Below are 22,105 nucleotides of genomic sequence, written 5' to 3'. Positions count from 1 at the left end.
ACTAGAGAGAATTATACTTAGTGAAATAAGCCAGGCAAAGAAAGAAAAATATCATATGATATCACCTAATACAGGAAACTAAAGAACAACACAAACAAAAGAACTAAATAGAACAAAGAACAGAATAGCAGTCAATGGGGGGAGGGGGGAGGGAGAGAAGGGGGATAAGTAAGGGAAGGGTTTAGTCAAAGAACATGTATAAATGACTCATGGATACGGACAACGGGGAGGGATATTATTGTGGGAGAGGGGGTGGGCTGGGTGGGGGAGAGAAATGGGGGAAAAATGGGACAACTGTAATTGAAAAACCAAAAAGAAAAAAAAAAAAAGAAAAAAGAATATGCCCTAACTTCAGAAAAAATAAAAAATAAAAAAAGAATTATTTTATATGTATAATACTTATGGAATGTAGTCTTTTCTTTAAAGTTATATTGAACATATGTATGCATTATGTGAAATATCAGTTTGTTCTTTATAAGGAAATATGAGAGGAGGCTATTCTCCCCCTCCCCCTCCTGTCTGACACTCCCCCCTGACCCTCCCCCTGTTAGATAATTACTAGAGAGACTGGGGGCAGGGTGGGGAGGGAGGGGGAGAGGCTTTGGTCAAAATCTACTATAAATGGAGAGTGAGACTTGAAGTTAGATGTAGTTGATGAATCAAAATCTAGTCTGAATTAGACTGTGAAGACCCAAAAGGAAAACCTAGAAAATGAAGAGGAGTAGGCTGTATCCAAAACTCCAGGACAAATTTTTTATTATATCTCAATAGTTTGCAATAATCTGGCTTTTTCTAACCTCTCCTGGCTCCATGTCTCAAATTTGCTTGCTCTTATCTCTCTGGCTTTAATTTGCTTCTTCCTTTCAATGATTACTTTAAGTGTATATATGAGATTGTTATGGAAGCATTCTTTGATGTCTCTGTTTTTCTCCAACTAGTTAACTTCCTCTAAAACTCAATTCCTAGGTGTCAAGGTAGGTGAATCTTACCCTAACAACTCTCAGGAGTCTCTACATCCAGGGCTAATTGGGCTGCTTTTTAAATCTATCATTAACACTCAAAGCATACCTCTATTGAAACATATCAAAATGTTAACATTTTTAAAAATCTGCTTTCAACACTAGAATATGAGTTCCTTCTGGACAAGGGCTCATATTTTTATTTTCTGTACTTTTGTTTCCCTTATTCTTTATTTCCCATTGACTTAGCCTAGAGCTTAGTAGATAACTTGTTTTTTGATAAATAGGTGTTACAAAAAATGGGAACAAAAGAATGTCAGGTTTAACATCAGGTAGGTTTGACAGAAGTTAAGAAGTGAGAAACTTGATACCTTACATGTCTGTGGCACCTGGAGGCATGTACTTTGAGCATGCATGCTGGTCTCAAAGGTGAGTGCTTCGTATTCAATATGCGACAGGTGTTATCATCAAAGACTGTTTCTGCTCATTTGCCAATATTCCAAAAGGCAGGACCAAAAGGGGGTGATGATATTCTATGAACTTTTAATTTCCCCTTCTTTCTTAGGTAGTGCATATTCTCTTTAAGGTTCCTGCTCTTTCCTATGTTACACTTTACAACCCCTTTCTGCCATCATCCCTGACTTCCTGGTCACTCATGAGGTCTTTGACTCCTCCCTCGCAATGATCCCAAACTACCTCCAGCATTAAAAATATCTTTGATTTCTACACAGATGATCTTTACTTCTATTCTGGCTACAACCAATATAACTGACTATTCACTGGACAGAAACACATACCTCCTCTAATATGTTTTTTTAATCCTCACTTGAGAATATGTTTATTGATTTTAGAGAGGGAGGGAGGGAAGAAGGGAGGAAGGGAGAGCAGAGAGAGAGAGAGAGAGGGACACCGAGAGAGAGAGAGAGAGAGAGAGAGAGAGAGACAGAGACAGAGACAGAGACAGAGACAGAGACAGAGAGACATCAATGTGAGAGAAGCATTGATCGGTTACCTCCCATACGTATGCGCCCTGACCATGGATGAAACCCACCATCTAGGTATATGCCCTGACCAAGAATTGAATCAGCAAACTTTTGATGTACAGGACAAACAATTGAGCCATCTGACCAGGACTCTAATACTTGTATCTTAAACACCAGTATCTCATCATCTGACTAATGATTCTTCTCCACCTTACCGTCACTACATTTATTTTTTTATCTCAATGAATCACCATCACCCACCTTGTCTGATAACCTTTCAGTATTTGACATCATCTATTACTTGCTCTGAAATATCCTTTTTACTTAAGTTGTTCATCATCTGGTATAATTTCTAGGCTGTTTATCATCTCAGCTCTTTTCCTCTTTCCTCCTTTTATGTTTCAATGTTTCTGTTCAAAGTTTAATACTCAGAACTGACACATTATTGCAGATATGATCTGACTAGGAGAGGGATAAGGTCTATCTCTTTTTATCCTAGCAAAATACTTCTGACATAGAGACCAAGATTACATTAGAAAGGTTTAGAACACATATGACTTGTGTTATGCTCATACCAAATCTAACTTCAGCTTAACAGTCTTAAGCTGTCAAACAAGGTCTCATCCACCTAGACTTTCCGTAATTGATTTTGAACCTATACTTAGTATCTGTGAAATTTCAACTTTTAGGCTTATTATTCAGTATAAATTAACAACTTGGTTCTTCAGTATATGACATAAGCTTTCTCTCCTAGCTTTATGTCATTTACAAATTTGATAGGCATATTTTATTCATTTTTATTCATGTAGTGATAAACATTTAAAAAATATTAGGATGAAGAATACAATCTCCTGGATGACCAGAGAGAGCTCCTTGCATTTCAAGGGTAGAACACTCATTAGTGTGGTTTGAGTATTCCTCTAGTTCTACACTTATCAAACTGAGGGCAATAAAAGCTTTGGTGATAAATTGTAGATAGCAGGGAGTATTCAAGGTTACAGAACATACCAGAGTCATGTCCAAGGCATACCAATTTTGCTTGAATATTTGGAAAAAAAACTAAGTAATTTAACTGGTAAATAATTTGAAATTAACTCATGACATAACTTTTAAAAACAATAATGAGCCTTTAACATATTTTAAACTTTTTTTAAAAAACTGAGGCCAGAGTGCTTATTATCTTGTTTTTAGGAGTCAACCTGTTTGACAGACACCAATATATCTAGATTTTTCAATGCCTTTCCATAAGAATTTAATAAGAAAATTTATCGAACCCTACATAAAAATCAATATACAATAAATTTATGACATTACCACAACCTAAAAAATATTACATAGGACTTACTTTGGCAGTGCTTGTTGTTTAGGAAGTCTTATTGTCTTATTTAAAGTTCCCTAAATCACATATGTAATAATATATCCTACAAATAATGTATATATTAATTTTTAGCATATTAAGCTCTTGATTAACAGAATCTTTTTGCCTCATTTTTAAAATTTGGGACGTTATAACATTGTCTTCTTGTACTTGAATTCTCTTCCCAAGTAGTTCACTAGTATTTCTAAATTATAATATTGTGATCATATCTACTTGTTTATTTATTGTTCTGAGCAATTGTTTTCTAAGCCTCATTTCCAAACAAATTTTTTTTTAAAACAGTGATTACTTTTTTAATTACTTTTATTTTAACCTTCCAAATTGAAGACAATTTTTATTAGAGAAAACAAAAGCAAAAAGATTTAAATATTTTTGTTTCTTCTCCATTAGCAGCCAAGCTAACTTAGTTTTACCAAGCGCTAAGCCCCTTCCTTTGTTTCTAGCTAAAAGGTGTCCTTAACATTTATTTTGCAACATCATCTAATTACTGATTTTATTCTTTCTGATATTAAAGAGTTGGGAAACTTGTGTTTAGCTCTTTCTAATTCTTACTTTTTTCCAAGTATATTAAAATCTGTAACAGCCAAGAGATCTGTACACAGGCCCACTGTACCCTCTTCTCCTCTGTTGTATTGATTGTTGTAATTTTATGTTGGGTTTTTATTTTTTAGAGCTGACTTGAGTCATATTTTCAAATCTTTACTTTTTCTGAGTTATTCTTAATTTTACGCTCCTAATGAGTGTCTGTGATCATCTTTACCTGCATTGTTTTATTAATGGACTCGAAGATGAGAGGGTCACTTCTAATTACTTACTCCCATGTTTTCAGTAAGTATTTTTCTGTTGCTTTCTTTAATTTCAGTGAGATAACATTTTCACCACAGCAACCTTTATACCAAACGCTCTGTTTTTAGTGGAACATTTTAAATTCATGTTTTTCTTTTATATATTAAATACTTAATCACATTTTATTACATATAATAGGGAAATTAATATGTAATAAACCTTTGAAGAAAAAGTAATTGTCTTTTTTCCTTTCATCTGCGGGTTTGAGGGGAGTAAGATGAAGGTGTATGTAGTGGGGTGTACTTTGTCTATGTCCTTAATTCATCAGACAAGTCTGGGAACATAAAGATAAGTAAAATATTTGTTTCCTTGATTTCAAGAAATTAGTTAATTGAATCAGAAGTATTATGCATTAGGTAAATGTGTTTTAAAATACTGTATAGTTAGTTACTTTCTGCTTTATCAATTTTTATACTTCCTGCTACTTCTTTTCACAGAAACAGTCTTTAATACTTCATTTTCTGAATCAAAATTCTTTTATTTTTCTACACTTAAAATTCTATCATTTCCACATTAATTATACTCATGACCAGTTAATATAGAAAGCTGGATCACTATAAGCATATTAATAAGATGAGCATTAAAATTTAAACAGGTCTTGTTTAGGCTTTAGAGTGACTTATTTTGACCATTGCTTTTCCCTTAATCACATTCAAATCCACAAATATTCACAAAGGTGCAAAAGCACTGTGATAGGTATGATGAGGAAAATAAACATAGACTAGTATTTTATGGAATTTCATGATGCCAGATCCTAGAGGGAACCTATTCTAAAAGAGCTTAAAATCTAGTAGGGAACAGAAAGTTCTGTGGACAATGATCCCTAAGTCAGCTGCCTGGTAAATACATGCTTCTCATTATAATAGTAATAAGTATAAAGACATAGTTGGATACATAGTAACTCATCTAAAACATAAATCCAAACATAACTAAAGAGAGGGGAAACTATAAATTTATCATTCAAAAGAAGAAATGGTTTTGCAAAATTACCTTATTTATCTAGTATTATTGGGGATGAACAAGTTCTAATAGAGTTATATTTCCAAAATCTTCAAACTGAACATCTCTAAGTACTAAAACATTTTTGATATTAAACATTTTGAAGGAATAGTTTTCTGAAATATATATTTTTCTGACTTCTGAAATTGACCATCATTTAATCTGTGTTGGTATCTCAGAGTTACTGTTAAAAACACTAACTAACATGCTTGCAGTGTACTACAGTGATACCCTTAGGAACTGTTTCATGACACAGAGTGGTTTTTACAGGAAAATTCCTTTACTGAAAAGATATTTGAATTAGATTATCTCATTGATGTCTTTTTTCCTGTCTCTTGCTTTGCTGGAGAGTGCTCTTTGTACCTCTCTACTGCTGTCCATGAGTCTGCCTTTTGTAATATCCCCTTCAAACTGACATATTGAGATCTTCTGTGCAAAGAAAAATAAAGCAAAAAGGTCTGATAAGGCTGTTAATAAGAGAAAGAAATAGGCTCTGCATGAGTATTTAAAGGGCATTTTTAAGAGTAAGCTGCAGGGACTTAAAGTTCTCTCTTTTGTTGCTCAGAAATTTAATTTGTTTATTCTCAATTTTTAAAATATTCTGAATAGCAAAGATTATAGCAATATCCCAGCTGAGTTAAATATGCGTATCTAATACTATAGCATTTCTAAATAAAATGTTTGTGAAATATTTCAAACTGGACACTAATCTTAAAAAAAAAATTCTGTGTCCTTGATATGCCAAAAAATAAAAATAAAGTCATTTGGAGTATCAATCTCAAATTCCACCATGAGAAATATTATGGATATATCTTCTTGCTGAGAAGGAAAAAAATTTTACTTATTAAATTATAATTTAAAAAGTAGACATTTTGCTAAAATTGAGTAAAAAAATTAAAAACGCAGATTCTTTACACTCTTCTTAAGAAGCTTCAACTTAATAAACTGCTAGAGAAGAGGAATAGTTCAGAAATTGCATATGTGTATAATTCTAAATCCAATACAACTCAGAAACCTCTAAAATTGCCCAATAAAGCATCATTGGAAGAAATATTCCGACACTAAGAATATACCTCCATATTCTGAGCAAATGGGTCCTTTGGATCACACAATGTTGAAGATATTCGATGGTTGCCACGGAAACATCGCTGACTTATATTCTGGGGGACTGGGAATGTCTGCCGAATGATAGTTAGCCTTCCAATTGACCTTCTTACAAGTTCCTGAACATCTACATCATTTATTTCCTATAAGATAAGAAATGCAAGAATTAGAAATGCTTTAATACAGTAACAGAAACAAAAAATCTATTACTAAGTTGTTATCTGGAAATGCTAAGGAATCGTTACTGTAATATATTTGCTTAATGCTGAGCCCTCATCCAAAAGAAAAAACATACCTTCATTAAAATGATCATCTCATTTGTATTTGCTGTTTGTGTTAAATTATATAAATTAATACTTAAATAATTCCAAATAGAGCAATTGACTTAAATATATTTCATTAATAACAAGTTTATAATTTATGTTGAACACTTTAGAAAAATACGTGTTGTCTACAAAACAAAAAGGTCATAAAATAAGTTGCTATTATAGTTCATTATTCATTAATAGATTTCAGGGTACTTTGAGTACCTAGGAAGATAGTTGCAATGAAGGAGTAATGTATTTTGTTTTTAGCAATGGAAAATGGTGCTCTTAAATAAGGCAAGTAGAGTGAGCAAGAGAAGATATTATTTTTAAAGACATTTCCCAATAATTTCTTAGAACTATCAGTGTTAACCCATTCTCTAGGTTAAAAATAGATAAAACAAAATGCTCACTAAATGTTGAATAAATAAGTTAGCATGTAATTGTGGTATTAATATAAAGACAAAATATTCTGTTGATTAATATAGTGTGAACCAAGATGAGTGAATGAAGAATTCCAGTGCTCTTGATCCAAATTAACGTTATTTTGTATATGAGCATTTGCTGAACTCCAAGGTGTTTTATATTTCCTTCTCCCATGCCTCCCAGTTCCAGACTTAAATTTTAGAATTTAACTCAATCATGGATGTAGAAGCAATAAAAATAAAATATTTTTATAATATACATCTATTCTAGTTGTAATTAGAATAAGAGTGATCTTAATAAATTTTAACTTTAAGGCAGTCTTTATTACAGTAGTATGTGCTGCATAATCTCCATTAAACCAATGAAGCCTTTACAATGCACATACTATTGTTTCAGTAGATTCTTAAGGCAACAGAAGTAAAAGATTTGACACGAGATAAACTTTAGAATGCAGTGAGAATTTATCAGTTTGGGTTCAAAGAATTACTACAGAATTATGAAAGACAAAAAGATTATTTGCAGATGTTAAGTTTTCTTCTTTATTGGATTAATCATTTAGTAGTATTCTTAGTAGCATATCTATTCTTTATTTATAATCTTTATGAAATATAAATTTTCTCAAAATAAAATAACACCTGCCATCAGCTGTATCCAGTGTAATGTCCTGGATTTTTGGTTGATTAAACCTTAATGTGCCATAAAAAAAAATGGTTTCTCAGTTTAAAATGCTGTCTTTTTCCTTTAGTCTGTGTTATTTCACTGGCCACCAAAACTTCTGTCAGGCAAAAAGCGGGTCACTTTTTAAATTTCCCGTCACTTACAAAAAAATTATATAGTTTCTTTCAACATCATTTTTAGCCTTAACCTTAACAAGAAATCTTTCAAAATCAATTAATATTACTGTACACTGTTTTTAATTGCATAGTGTGCAAACATTTTCAATTAAGGCAATGAAAATTGTACCACTTTCTCATAATATTAACTAAATTGTGGTATTTTTTTTTTAATTTAGCAATACTGAGTTTTATCACAAGCAGTATTATATCTACCTGGCTCCAGCCATGATGAACTACAGGTCAGCACACTAGAATAAAAACTTACATTTATAATTGCCTACTATGCTAGGCAAAATACTAAGATAATCTGTTATCTTATTTTCTGCTGAAAACAACAATATTTGAGTACTGTTATTCTCACTGTATAAAGAACTGGAGAGATTCTAAGCTCTTATTTCAAAATACCCTGTATTTACAGTATTAATTTACAAATACCACATGAGACACTCTCTAAATAATTAATTATATAAGAAGTCCATATTTCCTTATAAAAATTATTTGGATCTATATTCATTAATGATAGTATTTAAATATATATAAAGATATGTTATTTCAGCACATAATAGCTTGATGATTCTATAAGGAATGATAGAGTCATCTATTATGAATCAAAGTTGTTTTTTTACATGTTTAACTATATTTTATGCAGCATGGTAATGAAACCAAACTTGGTGTCAAACATGAATGAATCTTAACTAAGTCATTCTGAGTTCTTCTAAAATCTCAATTCTGAATCAAAGTTTTTAAGAGGACTATTTCAAACCCACAATAAAAGGATGATTTCCTTTTATAAATTCCCAAAACTGAAGTTCTTAGGTGTCCAAATAACTAGAGTATATTTGAGGAAGTGTCAATTTGAATTGAATATATTGTGCCTATTTTTATTTGGGGAAGGGAGAAAAAAGTAGTTTCCTGGGAGGAAAAAATTTGCTACTTGGAATGAAACTAACAGACAGTTTGTCTCAATAAATTCACTTGAAATTTTAGTTTTGACATGTTATTCAAAAATAGTTTGATAATGATATAAAACTTGATTAGGCAGCTATTTCATACTTGTAGAACTTTATTTTTGCATTCCAAAATGTGCACTTAGGAGTGGTAGATGTAATGCTATATGAACACTGAAAGCCAAGTGACTATTTAATCTACTAAGGGGTCCTTTTAAATGAAAAATTCATAAGTAAACGTCTATATTAAAATATTAAGCTATTGTATAATCTATTAGAATCAATATTGTTCTAATGCTCTGAATTTAAATATGTATAAATTATCTGATTTTTCTAAACATTCATGTGAAGAACCAGTTCACTATTCACTTTCCCAAGCCCCCAGTATCACCAGTTCATGTCCATAAAATATACAAAATTTTCCTGAGCTTTAAAGCATGTAAACATGCTGAATTAAAAACTATTTGTCTTTTTTATATTCTTTATGTGAATGAGTACATTTATGAAAGAGAAAGTAATATTATAATAAAAATTGGCAGATATGTTTTAGTGTACTTATTTTTCTGTTTTACTTCTTTGAAAGAAAGGCATATAGTTTTTTTCCCTCAAAAATAATTTACATGGCTAATCAAATATTATTAAAAATCAAGTCAATATATCCAAGAAAATACTGCTGTTTACTCTTCTGTGTTCACTTAATGTAGGGTGAACCCTGAACTGTGTAAGAGTGAAAGAAGAGAAAAGCTAAAATATCTGGTAGGAATACAACTAACTCCAGCCAGAAACATCCACTTCGGAGAACAAATCTTTCAGAAAAAGTTGGATTAATCCTGAGTCTTTGTAGGATATAAGCTTTAGGCTTAAATTAATAGAATTCCAGGGAAGGAAAAACTCTCTAAAACCAAAGTATCAGATTTCAAATACACACACACACACACACACACACTTTGGGTTGGCCAAAATGTGTTTGTTTTTTCTGTAAGATGGCTCTAGTAGCACTTAGTTGTCTTTAACTTCATTCAAAACAATTTTGTTATATTGTATTGTAACAGCTGTCATATTAGTGTGTAATTATAAAAAACTTATCAAAATCGGTGAATTTTTGTACAGCAATTTTAATAATGAAGATGGAATAAAATATGCAAATTTTTGACATATTATGTTTTATTATTTCAAGAGAGGTAAAAATGCAACTGAAATGCAAAAAAAGATCTGTGCAATGTGTGGAGAAGGTGTTGTGACTGATCAAACGTGTCAAAAGTGGTTTGGGAAGTTTCATGCTGGAGATTTCTCACTGGACCATGATCCATGGTTGGGTAGACCAGCTGAAGTTGATAGTGACCGAATCGAGACATTAATTGAGAACAATCAATGTTGTACCTCTCAGGAGATAGCCAACATACTCAAAATATCCAAATCAATAAAGTTACTGGTGAAAATGAAAAAATGTGTCTTTTAGTTTACAGAAAAAAACTAAATGGACTTTTAGTCAACCAAATATTTCAGAGAAGGAATCTCTCCCTCCTTTCCCCATTCTTTTCCCTCTTTTCATCTAGCAGAGTTCCTGGCCCATAGTAGGTACTCAATAAAATATAGAATGAATTAATGAATGAATGAAAGGCAAGTTTTCACCAAACTATCATCTAAAGATAGGTATCTGAAATTTTAACTCTAGACACTGAGATGCTTTAATAACTTTAACAGTTCTGAATGAAGCAGATTTTAATGATGATATTAAGCAGTGAACCTACTATGTGGTGTAGTTTGAAAAGATCATGCTTTTTGTTGTTGGTTTTTGCTAATATGTTTTTCTTCTTCATGCTTTAGCAAAGATGATCTTTTGTTATTTCCGTAAAATGTAACATTAGTGTGAAATAATTATACCAACATTCTGTGGAAGTGTGGAACAAAATCAGTTGTGTGCTGTACACCAGCAGGAAGAAGAGCAGAATGTCAACTCCGCTTGACAGATTAGTAGTGAGCAGTTAAATTAATCACTAAACTAGAAAAAATGAAAAACATCCATTATATATACAAGTCTTTTAAATCTCAACAACCCAACAACTTCTCCTTAACAGTAGAACTCAGCAGTGATGAACAGATAATAATTACTCAAACTATTTAAATAAGGCATCAGGCACCAAAGATCAGGTTTAGTATTATCCAAGAACAGAAGGTGCACATAGCATTACACTTCTTGCAGCTCTAAAAAAGTGTGTGCCTTTCTGTATGAATTCCTAACTTTTGCAAAACATAAATAAAGTGCTAGGACATCTGCTTCAGGACCCTGAAGGAATGACAATACTTACATGGCAAAGCTGTTCTGAGCTGGATCCACTGATTGTAAGGGAAAGATAAATACCATTTCAACTACTAACATATGATTGATTACACCATATAAGCTAGCACATCCTCACATTATTATAGCACATGTAATGCAAATGAAAAAATATATTGTTTTCAAATTTTTACATCAGTTTTTATCATGATCTACAATGCCAACTTTGATTTATAGTCTCTCTCTAAAAAATTATTGATGCAATAAGATTAAATAAATGTTCAAAACCCATTTTAAAATAACAATGAAATAGTAGTTACACAAACCAAACGACACAGCATGTTTTCCACATTCAATCAAAATGGGTATTTGCATCCTGGCCACGTGGATTGGTTGGAGCATTGTCTTGTGCAACAAAAAGGTTGTGTGTTCAATTCCTGGTCAGGGCACATACCTAGGTTGCATGTTCACTCTCCAGTGGAGGAAGCAACTGATCAATGTTTCTCTCTCTCTCATTCTCATTCTCCCTCTCTCTCTCTCTCTCTCTCTCTCTCTCTCTTTCTCTCTCTCTTTCCCCCTTCCTCCCCCTCTAAAATCAATCAACATATCTTCAGGTGAGATTTGAAAAATAAAAAATAAATACAAAAAATGGACATTTGTATATTGTTAAGGTTTATTGTTATTGTTACTTTTAGAGTTTATTAGCTTCCTAGAAAATCTGAGAAATCCATGTTCCTTGTTTTACAGACACTGGGGTAAATTATGATTCATCTATTATGAATGTGTATACACAAAGCTGCAAATGAAGTGAAGGAAGTGGGAGTCAAGTTTTCTGATGCATAGTTCAAAGAGAATGAGGTGGCTGAATGAAGTGATGTGTTGACTGCAGATGTACTGATGGTTTGTGGTGGGGAGGGAAGAAAACATCGTTAATCTGCAAGGTTTAACCCAGTATGAATAAAAGTAATAACTAATACATACAATGTTTGCTGTGAACAGCAGGTTTTTAAAAACTAGGTGGTATTGACTTGTCCAAAAGAAATAACACCACTACTCAAGGACTAGTAAAACAGCTGTGGATCAAAATTGAGATTAAGAAGTTCAGTAATGATAAAGGAGAGAGATAAATAGTTATGACAGTAGAAAACCCAAGTGTAAGGGAGCAGAAAAATAATCGAGCTCCTCTACTGCATTCTATAATTCTAACATTCATTGAGTTATTGGCTGTTTAGATTGCTTTGTTTGTATGGATGTTTTATTTGCAAAATAGTGGCTCATCTATGGAATTAATTTAAAGACAGTATTTTCCCCCCATAGATTTTAGGTAATACAAGTTAATGATAACTTCAGCAAAATGAGCAATAATGCTTATGAAAGATAAATTAAAATGTAAACATTATTTTTTCCATATTTACCACCAATGAAATACATGTTAATCTACTCAGTCAGACTTAATCTGTATAACATGAAGTTGTGATTTCTTCCACGGTACAAACTGACACATAAGTGGTATGTAGATGGCCAGTATTGTTCTGGGGAGCTTTACATGGATCACAGTTTTAAGACTCAGCATGGTTTTAGAAGTTCAATTGGATATGGAAAAATCATTAATTCAGGGCCCCTTATTCAATCTTATCAACAAAGGGGATGGGGATTTTCATTTAACGATTGTAAGTATTAACAATCTGTTTCACTGTTTTTTTTTCCCCTAGACAACTCTATAGAGTAAGACAAGAACAAGTAAAATGACTCCAAGGTGTTTTACATTGGGAAACCAGTCTGATCTGTTTCTCTATCAGAAGGTGGGTGTGAGATCATGACAGTATCTTAAGAAGATAGGAATATTCCTAGGCAAGTGCAATGGGGAAACAAGGCCAAACAGTTTGAGCAACTTGCAGCCAATGGTGAACTCAAGACTTTATCTGCCCTATCCGAGGACACTTGAGAACAAATGGTTTATACCTCTACTCCCTAACCAGAGAATACATAGCTTAAATCTCCGTGGTCTGGGAACTAGAAAACAGAGACACAATTAATGTCATTTGTGCCAATGAAACCGAAGGACAGATGAAGTCAGGGGAACAAATAACAAAAAACGAATTAAAACCAGAGAGACCCCAGATAAAAATAAAACAGTATAGCGGACCAAAGAAATATTCCCAAACTCCCATATGTGCTCATTTTGACACATCAGCATATTAAAAATGCACCTGAAAAGCTGATGAATATTCTCACCCACAGAAAAAAGTTAGTGTAAGAAAGTAATCTTTAAATTTAAATGTGCTGTGATGAGTATTGTAGTACCATTTATTGAGGCACTGTGTTAAGATTATTAAATAATACCTCATTTAATTTTTATTATGAACCTGTAAAGTAAGTGTTATTATGGCTATTGTACAAGTAAAAAATCTGAGGAAACAGGGCGATTATATTATATATCCAAAATAATACAGCTAACCAAATTTTAGAGCCAATATTGATCCAGTCATGCTGACTGAAAAACCAGAATCCTTACTCAAAAGGCTATTTTCCCCTTGAAACAAAATTTATTATTCTATAATTCAATAGTTAGTATCTAGTGATAAATAATACATTATTTTTATTCATAAGTAATAGGTTTGATTGAATGCTAGCTTTTGTTGAGGACAAATTCACATGATCTCATTATTTGTCCATGACTGATATGCCCGCTGTCCTTTCAGAATCTGACTCTCAGGTGATAATGAAAAACATATTTCATGAAGCTCTCATATTGTAATGCATTTTTAATGTTATGTATTATCTTTATAAAAGTCAAAAAACTTTCACAAGTATTTGACAAGTTGTTGGATTTTAAAATAGTTATATTCCTTTATGAAAAAAATCTGTTCTTGTTTATTCATAGTCATATGCTGAACTACTTAAGAGGAGGTGGATATAAAAAGTTCTAGAAACAACATTAAAATATAAATGGAATACAAGCACTCCACTGGGAGGAATTCACTTTGCTTACAAAGAGAAACTGTACTTTTTATAAAGATGATCTTCTGAAGCAGGCAGTGTCTGCTAACGGAAAAGGCTAAAAAATACTCAGTGGGGAAGATATTCTTCATTTAATTTATTTGTACAAAGCTCTTTATAATAAAAAAAAACTCCTTAGACTATTTTTTATTAAATAGAATTCACTCAGTGAGCTGAACAGTTACTTTGTGTTCCGTTTCCGCTTAGAAATTCAAGGCCATAGGAAATGCTGTGACTACACATATAAAAACAGGACCCAGAGTTGACAATAAGGTTTAGTTGGTTTTACCTCATTTATAATGATCCAGTGACAGTCAAAAGCAACGAAATTAGTCTCCACAACCTAGAACACAAAACAAAGCAGTATTAATTATAGAAAATAAACCAAACTAAGTGGATACACTTTGCAAAAACAAAAACAAAACAAACAAACAAAAAAAAGAATGAAGAATCACATGTTAGAAAGGTCATTATTTAATTAGAGATAGAAAACTGTTAGAAAAATACTAAAGACTCAAGCATTTGTGTTTGATATATAGAGGAATTACAGACTTGCTAACTATGAAAATATAACTCATTTAAAGGCTAGAAAAACATAACTTTCAAATAAAAATAAATATATAACAATACCACATAGTGATTTAACTGAGAGAGGAGTTCGAATCACCTTTCCTATTCCAAATGAACTTTGACAGCATTCTATTATTCACCTAAAAATATCTAAGTACATAGTCCTCTACAGTCTAGCTTAACATTCTTATCTTCTAATACTTCCCTGTGTATATGCTTGCCATTGTCTTGGTAAAGTAAACTGCTCTACATTCTGAAAGCTTTTTGTATATATTCTAAGGACATCGATTTGTTCAATGATTTGAATACAAAGACCAAAAGCAATAAACATGATATTAGCATTAAGTTATGGGTAAGTAATTTCAGTCGTTTTCAAATTTCTAATAATGTGAAAAGAAATAAAACAAATGTAAAAGGAAAAGCAAACAATATATTGGAAATAATGCTGGCTGACTAACTTTGGATGAATTGATTCTAAATGATCCTTGGGTGTTGGCCTGTGAACCACGTGTTGCTGGTTTGATTCCCAGTCAGAGCACATGACTAGGTTGCATGTCAGGTCCCCAGTTGGGGCATGTGAGAGGCAACTACACAGTGATGTGTCTCTCCCTCTCTTTCTCCTTTCCCCTCTCTCTAAAAACAAACAAACAAACAAACAAATAAATAAATAAAATGACCCTTGGCTTAGGCCAGAAAAGTAAGCCTTGAGTGTGCGTGTGTGTGTGTGTGTGTGTGTGTGTGTGAGAGAGAGAGAGAGAGAGAGAGAGAGAGAGAGAGAGAGAATGTGCATTAAAGGTAGTTTTGGTATAGGAGTTTCCATTCTAACCAATCCTATCATACATATTCTAAGACATGTTCTTATGATTCATACCAGGGGGTATATAGGCATATAATTAACGGACAAGACTGTTTGTAAGTAATTATTCCATTATTTTCAGCAACAATATTCAAAATTGGGTTTTAAATAAAAACGCTTTCTAACAATAGCAAGGAATTTTTAGGAAATACGCATTGCATTTTGGTGGTTAGTCTTCGTCCTTCTGAGAACATGCCTACTGAAAGATGTATTCAATCACAAGAAATACAATTCTAAATATATTTCTTATGTGATGCAATGCTTTCTCTATATAATAATTATTGGCAGAAACTTTTAAAAAAATTTTGTATGATATATTTCTTATGTGATGCAATGCTTTCTCTGTATAATAATTATTTGCAGAAACTTTTAAAAATTTTTTGTATGAATTTTATATGATTTCAATATACCTCATATTGGTCCTATGATATTACTGAGATGTATAGATGATATATTATCACAGAAGTAAGAATATGTTTTCTATTCTAGTTATATCATTATTATCACTTTTTGAAATACATACTCTGTTTATATGTGAAGCAATGTAGAAACTATGGTTCATGGAAGTTTTCAGTTTTAGCTATACCAGTAATTGCGGCCCTTATTTTTAATTTTATGATTATTTTTGTCTTAGTAACAAAATATATCATCAATAATTTACTAGCAATGAATGGTGTTAGAAACTTAGTCAGAATTCCACAATAACTTTAAGGAATACAAATCAAAGACTCCAATATAAGAAACATAGCTCTCTGCATAAAATGAAGAATAATCAGTTATAGATGGGGGAAGAAAACATGAATAAAATACAAAAATAGAAAGAATTCAGAAGAAACATTATGAAAGTCAAGATATAAACTGAATATACTCCTGAAGCAATACTAGTAGTAGAGTGAAGAGATGACTCAGTTTAGTTTAAATTGTTTCTTTTTAGGTAATCTGTACCATGTGGCTTGATAAAGCAAAATTCTGGCAATGGGTACGCTGCATTAACCCATAAAACTTAGTAAGTAAGAAGCTGTTTTGTGCAACAGCATTCATGAAATAAGTAGGAGGTAAGAGTTACAATGGGAATTTATTAATAATTTCTCTAGACCATAAAACTTACTCAACTTTCACTCTCTTGAAATGAATTTACAGATAAAAGCATGGACAATATAGAGACACAGGATCGATCCCTCTCATCTAAGGACCTGATTCTACTCACTCGACCACCCTCCTTTGCTTTGAGTCAGCAGGGAAATGATCTCCCCTCACTCCTATATTTGGTTTTATACATGAGTACTAAAATATGAGACATTTAGCAGTATAAACTTGAAACAAGGAGAAATTATTTGCATATTACTGCATTAAAAAAATAAAACATGAATCACAATAGTGCAAGTTCGTGAAGCAGACCCCACTCCCTACTCCCTGATGTGGTATTGTGCTAACCAGCAAATAAACCTCTGTTCTGTTGAGACATCATTACATTTTGGGCTGACTTCTGAGAATAATTTAGCCTATCTTACCTAATGTAATTCTTTTTTATTAATATCAGCTATGTAATTTTTCTAACCTTAATAAGTTTTAATAAACATACTCATTAGAGTAATTTTAAAATTATGTGATTTTATAAAGACATGGCTGCAAAACCATGTAATAGTTGTTGGCCTTTTCATGAATAGTGAATATTTAGGACTTTTTTTACACAGAATTTTTCTTTGGGGAAGGCAAGCAAATTATACTGGAAAGGTACTTAAAAATGAAAAGTTAGATCTATTATTCCTTTAATTATATACCAAAATATTAGGGTATACACAAATAAAATCCATGTGTTAGTGTGACACCATGTTTAAAAGAAGCTTTGAAATATTTTATCGCTATGTTGTACACAGAAAGTTAATGCTTGAATTCATTATCTGAGGTACTGTTCACTAAAAGAGGAATATAATTTTCTTAGGTCTAGGTTAACATCTTTATGTGTAACCAGTGAGCTGGCATGAGTTCTCTGAATTTTATAATTGAATGCTGCTAAAAGTGAGCAATGTGAAAAAGTCACTAATTAAAATGGTAAGTAATATGTACTGTGACAGGAGCATTTAGTAGGGGTCATTCAAAAATGACAGTGAGTTCAATAGCCTACACCTTGGAAACCTAGTAGGGTTTGAGTTCCTTCACTAAAATGACTAATTTAGGTATAGAGGTACATATAATCTCCTATAAACTTATGCCTATGCCTGTATTAGTCATATGATGTCCTACTGGTTATATTATATACAATGTAATATTGGAGAAAGATAGATATTTATATCAGAGGTTTAAAATTACAGTAGAGTTAAAACATTATACAAAAGTAATAATTTTTATTCTTTTCACATATTATCAAATTGAGATAATATAACAAATATTCTTAGAGAGACTTATTTACATAAAAAATTATCAGCTACTTGTATAGATAACAAAAATCAACTATATAAATCCCAAATCAATACATCTGTTAACTTTTACATTTTATAGTAATATTAACCCCTTTCCACTTGATATACTTCAGCCTAAGTAACGTTTTATCAAACTAGTGGTACTACTAACTTGAAGAACCAAATTACTTTTGAATAAAGAATCAGGGAGTTATTATAAGACATTTAGAATTTTTTAAACAATATATGTATTTACCATTATTTATTTAGCTCTTCTGTCCTTAGTAGATTTGGCCTGCGGTGGGGTAGGGGTGGGGGTGAGGAGAGTTGGTTTAGTTAGAGGCATTTGGCTTCCTTTTCCCTCATTCTGTCCCCAAATGAAAAGCCTTTATAATATCAACAGAGTTCCATATTCAACTAAAAAGTATTACAAGAGCAGCAGCAACAACAAAAAACCTCAGGGCTAAGGGCAAAGGTGTAGAAGACACACAAATTATCTGTCATCTAAATGAACTTTCAGACTGAGTTAATCCTAAATTTAATTTACCTATGAAGGCAGCATTTTACCTGTGGAAGCAGATGCAGACACACATTTACATTTAAAAGAAATATTAGAAAGAGTTAGTTTATTCAAAGTTAGCCAAGTTTTAGTGGCTGTCAATTGAGCATAAAGAAATACACCAAAAACAGTTTCTTTCTTCAGTGAAGGTATTACCAGTACTTTGTGCAGTCTTCCCCAAAGAACCACCTTTCACCACATAATTATATCCCAGAGGCTAAGGGGGACTATCCAAGCCTTAGCTGCCCTTCCTGCCTCCACTCCAGCATCCTGTTGCCCAGAGACAAGAACAAAGATTATCTACATCCTACTGTTTCCTTTTTGCATTCTGACTCTTAAAAAAAAACCAGCCAATTTGTTAACATAGGGATCACTTTTTCAGTGTACGGATATTTGTAGTTAAATAAAAGATTTAGGGTTAATGTCTCAAAGGACTCTATTTATAGTCCATCAACTTTAGTTAAATGATGATAATTCAGAAGATTCTATGATAGGAAGAATCAGACACAGAGAATTTTGAATTAATAGTTTTAATATGAAGAATGGAGGGGAAAGGACAGGCTGGAAGAGAAAGTTAAACTGCTTCAATATCAATGAATTGCCACTATCTGTACTTTCCCCTCAGTCTTACTTTTAAATGATAAACTTCCTTTAAAAGGTTAGAATGGTCTGAGGTAGAACCATGGCCAATAAAATAACAGAATTTATTCTGAGAAACTTAACAGAAATAATCCTGTATGTTTTCAAACACATAAATAAGAAATTCTCAATGTTCATCTTGGTTGAAAATATTAAGGCCTCCATTAAAATGCTCCTTCAGAGCCTACTGCACAGTCTTTTACAAACCCTTAATAGATGAAAATCTAATGGCTTCAGATAAATATGGTATGTGGGAAAAGAGAAGCATAAAAGTAATATGCATTATTAAATATTTACTTGGAATAAAGTACACCTACAGCCCGGTCTTAAAACCACCTATTGCCCTTACAAAGATTCTAATTAGATTGTTGCTTTGCTTTAACTTGAGAATTTTACTTTGGAAAACTCAGGCATATAAGGTCATTCTTGAGGAAAGGTAAGATACAGAAAGCTGAGGGTTGGGAAAAGGATAAAAAGGAGCAGACAAGGCTTTTTTTTTTTTGGCAAAGAACATTGGTAGAGAAGGCAGTTGAGTGAGAGTGGGGAGAGAAGTGTGCTAAGGTATGCCTAAAGTATGCTTTAAGAGGAAAAGGCTTAGTCAGGTTTATAGGGATTATCTAAAGGTCCCCAACCTTTCTGGCACCAGGGACCAGTTTTGTAGAAGACAGTTTTTTTCATGTACTGGAGTGGGGGGATTGTTTCAGGATGATTCAAGCGCATTACATTCAAGCTCACCTCCTGCTGTGGGAACCAGTACCCAGCCCACAGCCTGGAGGCTGGGGGCCCCTGATCCAAAGCATCTTTTAAAATCTCATTACCTAATATATTCTGTATGGTATTTCTAAAGACTAGAGTGGAACCAAAGAGGTTAACAACTTTCTTGTAAGTTAAAAACAGCTTTACATGTTTACTGAAGAAAAACCCCACTGAAATAAGTTCCTCTTAGAATACACATTCTCTGCAATGAGACAAGTGTGATAGGCCCTAGCAGGTTAGCTTAGTTGGTTAGAGCATCCTCCTGATCCCTGGGTCAGGGAACATACAAGAATCAACCAATGAATGCATAAATAAGTGGAACAATAAGTTGATGTTACTCTCTAAAAAAGACAAGGACGAAAAATGGGTAGAAGAATCCTGGAGTGCCATGAAAGAAAATCATGGAAGTCTACAGTATCCAAATTTTTCCTGATTATCTATTTAGTATACTGTTCAATATCTTAAGCACACTAAAATGTTTTTAAGGGCTTTCATAGGGATATAATCCTCCCCAAGCCTATTCTCTCCATGCTTTCAAATTCCAAAAGAGAATAAACCTATCACTTTAAATGTCAATTTTCTTTTATATTATCTTACAATGCTTGCTATTACTTATCAGTTAAAATTCAGTTTCTCAATGTTTAAGAGCTAAATAATGGTTATGTTATAACCATTATGTTATAATGATCTAGATATACCAGATCGTTATTGAGTCATCCCATAACTTTGTGTGAACCCGTCTCGCTAGTTTGCTTTTCCAGTAAAAACTCCACATGCTGGAAGACAAACACTGCTCTTTATATGCAAAGTACACTTTGCAGGAATGGGACATCAAAAATTGGAGGACAAGAACCAGTATGTATTAAACTCTGATAAAACTGGCAGTGTTGAAATTTTAAGTTCAAGAAATAACAGTTGAACATGAACTTTCTGACTTACAGTGGGGAAAAAAGTGGTTTAGCACAGCTTTGTTTTGTTTTTGTTTTTTTGCCCAATTATGTTAAAAATACTGAGGGTTCTGCCAGGAATCAGTTAAAAACTAATAATAACTTGGATGTTGAAGAATTCCTAGGCAGTATTCTCTGACATGAGACTTCTAAGTTATATCCTATTTATTTTGTATTGTAATTAGGTTTTTATAATACAAATAATAAAGAAAAAAGCCTCTATTATCATTTTAATAAATGCATTGATCCCTAAATATGCCCTGGCTGGTTTAGCTCAGTGGATTGAGCGTCGGCCTGCGAGCTAAGTGTCGCTGGTTCGATCTTCCAGTCAGGGCACATCAGAGAAGGAAAACTCTGACTCCAAAAAACCTCCGCCGCCTTGCGGCATACCTCTTCAGGGGAAAGGCTAAGGGAGTAAACCCCGACAGAAAATCCGGAGCCAGAGTCCCTAAGGCGGTTTGACGTTGTAGTCAACACCGGCAACTCCTGCGGCGCACCTGAAGCCAAGCTGTATTGACTCCGTCTTTCCCTTGGACCCTTCAGCTGCGAAGAGAGGGGGGGGTCTGCTGCATGGGCAACAGCAGACCCTCCATATCACCCTGCCCAGGCTCTGTAGCTTCAGCTTCACTGGAGAGGACACTCCAGCGTCATCGCAAGATGTCGATTCAACACGGGAGGAGACAGATACCGTGTCACTCCCGAGTCGGACTGCACAGCCATTCTCGGCGGTGCAGATAGACTCTTAAGAAGCTACACCATCGTCTCTCGAGACGGACGGCTGCTGACGACGATATGTATTTACCTACACAGTTATGTTAGAATGCAAGCAGGGAAAACTGTTTATTTTCCCCACCTTCCTTACTTAAGTAATACATCTCCTATTTCATCAATAAATGTATTTGAAGCCAATGAAAGAGATTAAACAACTTGAAAATTTCCCCTTTTCCCTCAGTGGGAACTTATTTTATAACTAAGCACATAATTGCTACAATTGTTTGGTGTCATTCTGTGAATTCTTATAAAGGTTTAGCAAGTTAGTAAACAGTGATTGTACTTCTTAACCTAAAATTTAAGAGAATTAGTTTGCTATGAAATATTGAAGGTCTTAAATTAATATATACTTTATTGCTATAATAACAAGCAACATTTCCCAAAACATCACATCATGCTTGGGCTATCAAAAGAAAGTAGCAAGTCAGTAAGCAAAAAGACAAAAAAACAGCTATCCAGTGGGGACTCCTGTATGTTTGGTTATCAAAATAACCGGAAGGAAGGAAATAAGGATTTTCTTTGGTAATTTGTTTCTCTCTCTCTCTTA

General features: G+C 33.0%; 1 protein-coding gene across 1 annotated transcript in view; it reads right to left on the bottom strand.

Annotated features, from left to right (window-relative positions):
* The window catches only part of LOC150019283 (glutamate receptor ionotropic, delta-2-like), a 237,224-nt gene that overhangs the window by 112,787 nt on the left and 102,332 nt on the right, over positions 1-22,105 (bottom strand). The window contains exons 3-4 of the mRNA XM_090267948.1: positions 14,351-14,404; positions 6,239-6,412 (exon numbers count right to left, since the gene is read on the bottom strand). Of these exons, the coding sequence (XP_090124074.1) occupies positions 6,239-6,412; positions 14,351-14,404 (228 nt within the window). The remainder of the gene's footprint in view (positions 1-6,238; positions 6,413-14,350; positions 14,405-22,105) is intronic.

The sequence above is a fragment of the Furipterus horrens genome, unplaced genomic scaffold (assembly GCF_987537825.1).
Source record: "Furipterus horrens unplaced genomic scaffold, mFurHor1.1.pri manual_scaffold_2, whole genome shotgun sequence".
NCBI classification, from domain to species: Eukaryota; Metazoa; Chordata; class Mammalia; order Chiroptera; family Furipteridae; genus Furipterus; species Furipterus horrens.
Note: the sequence above shows the minus strand (reverse complement) of the source record. Positions and strands in the feature narration are given on the sequence as shown.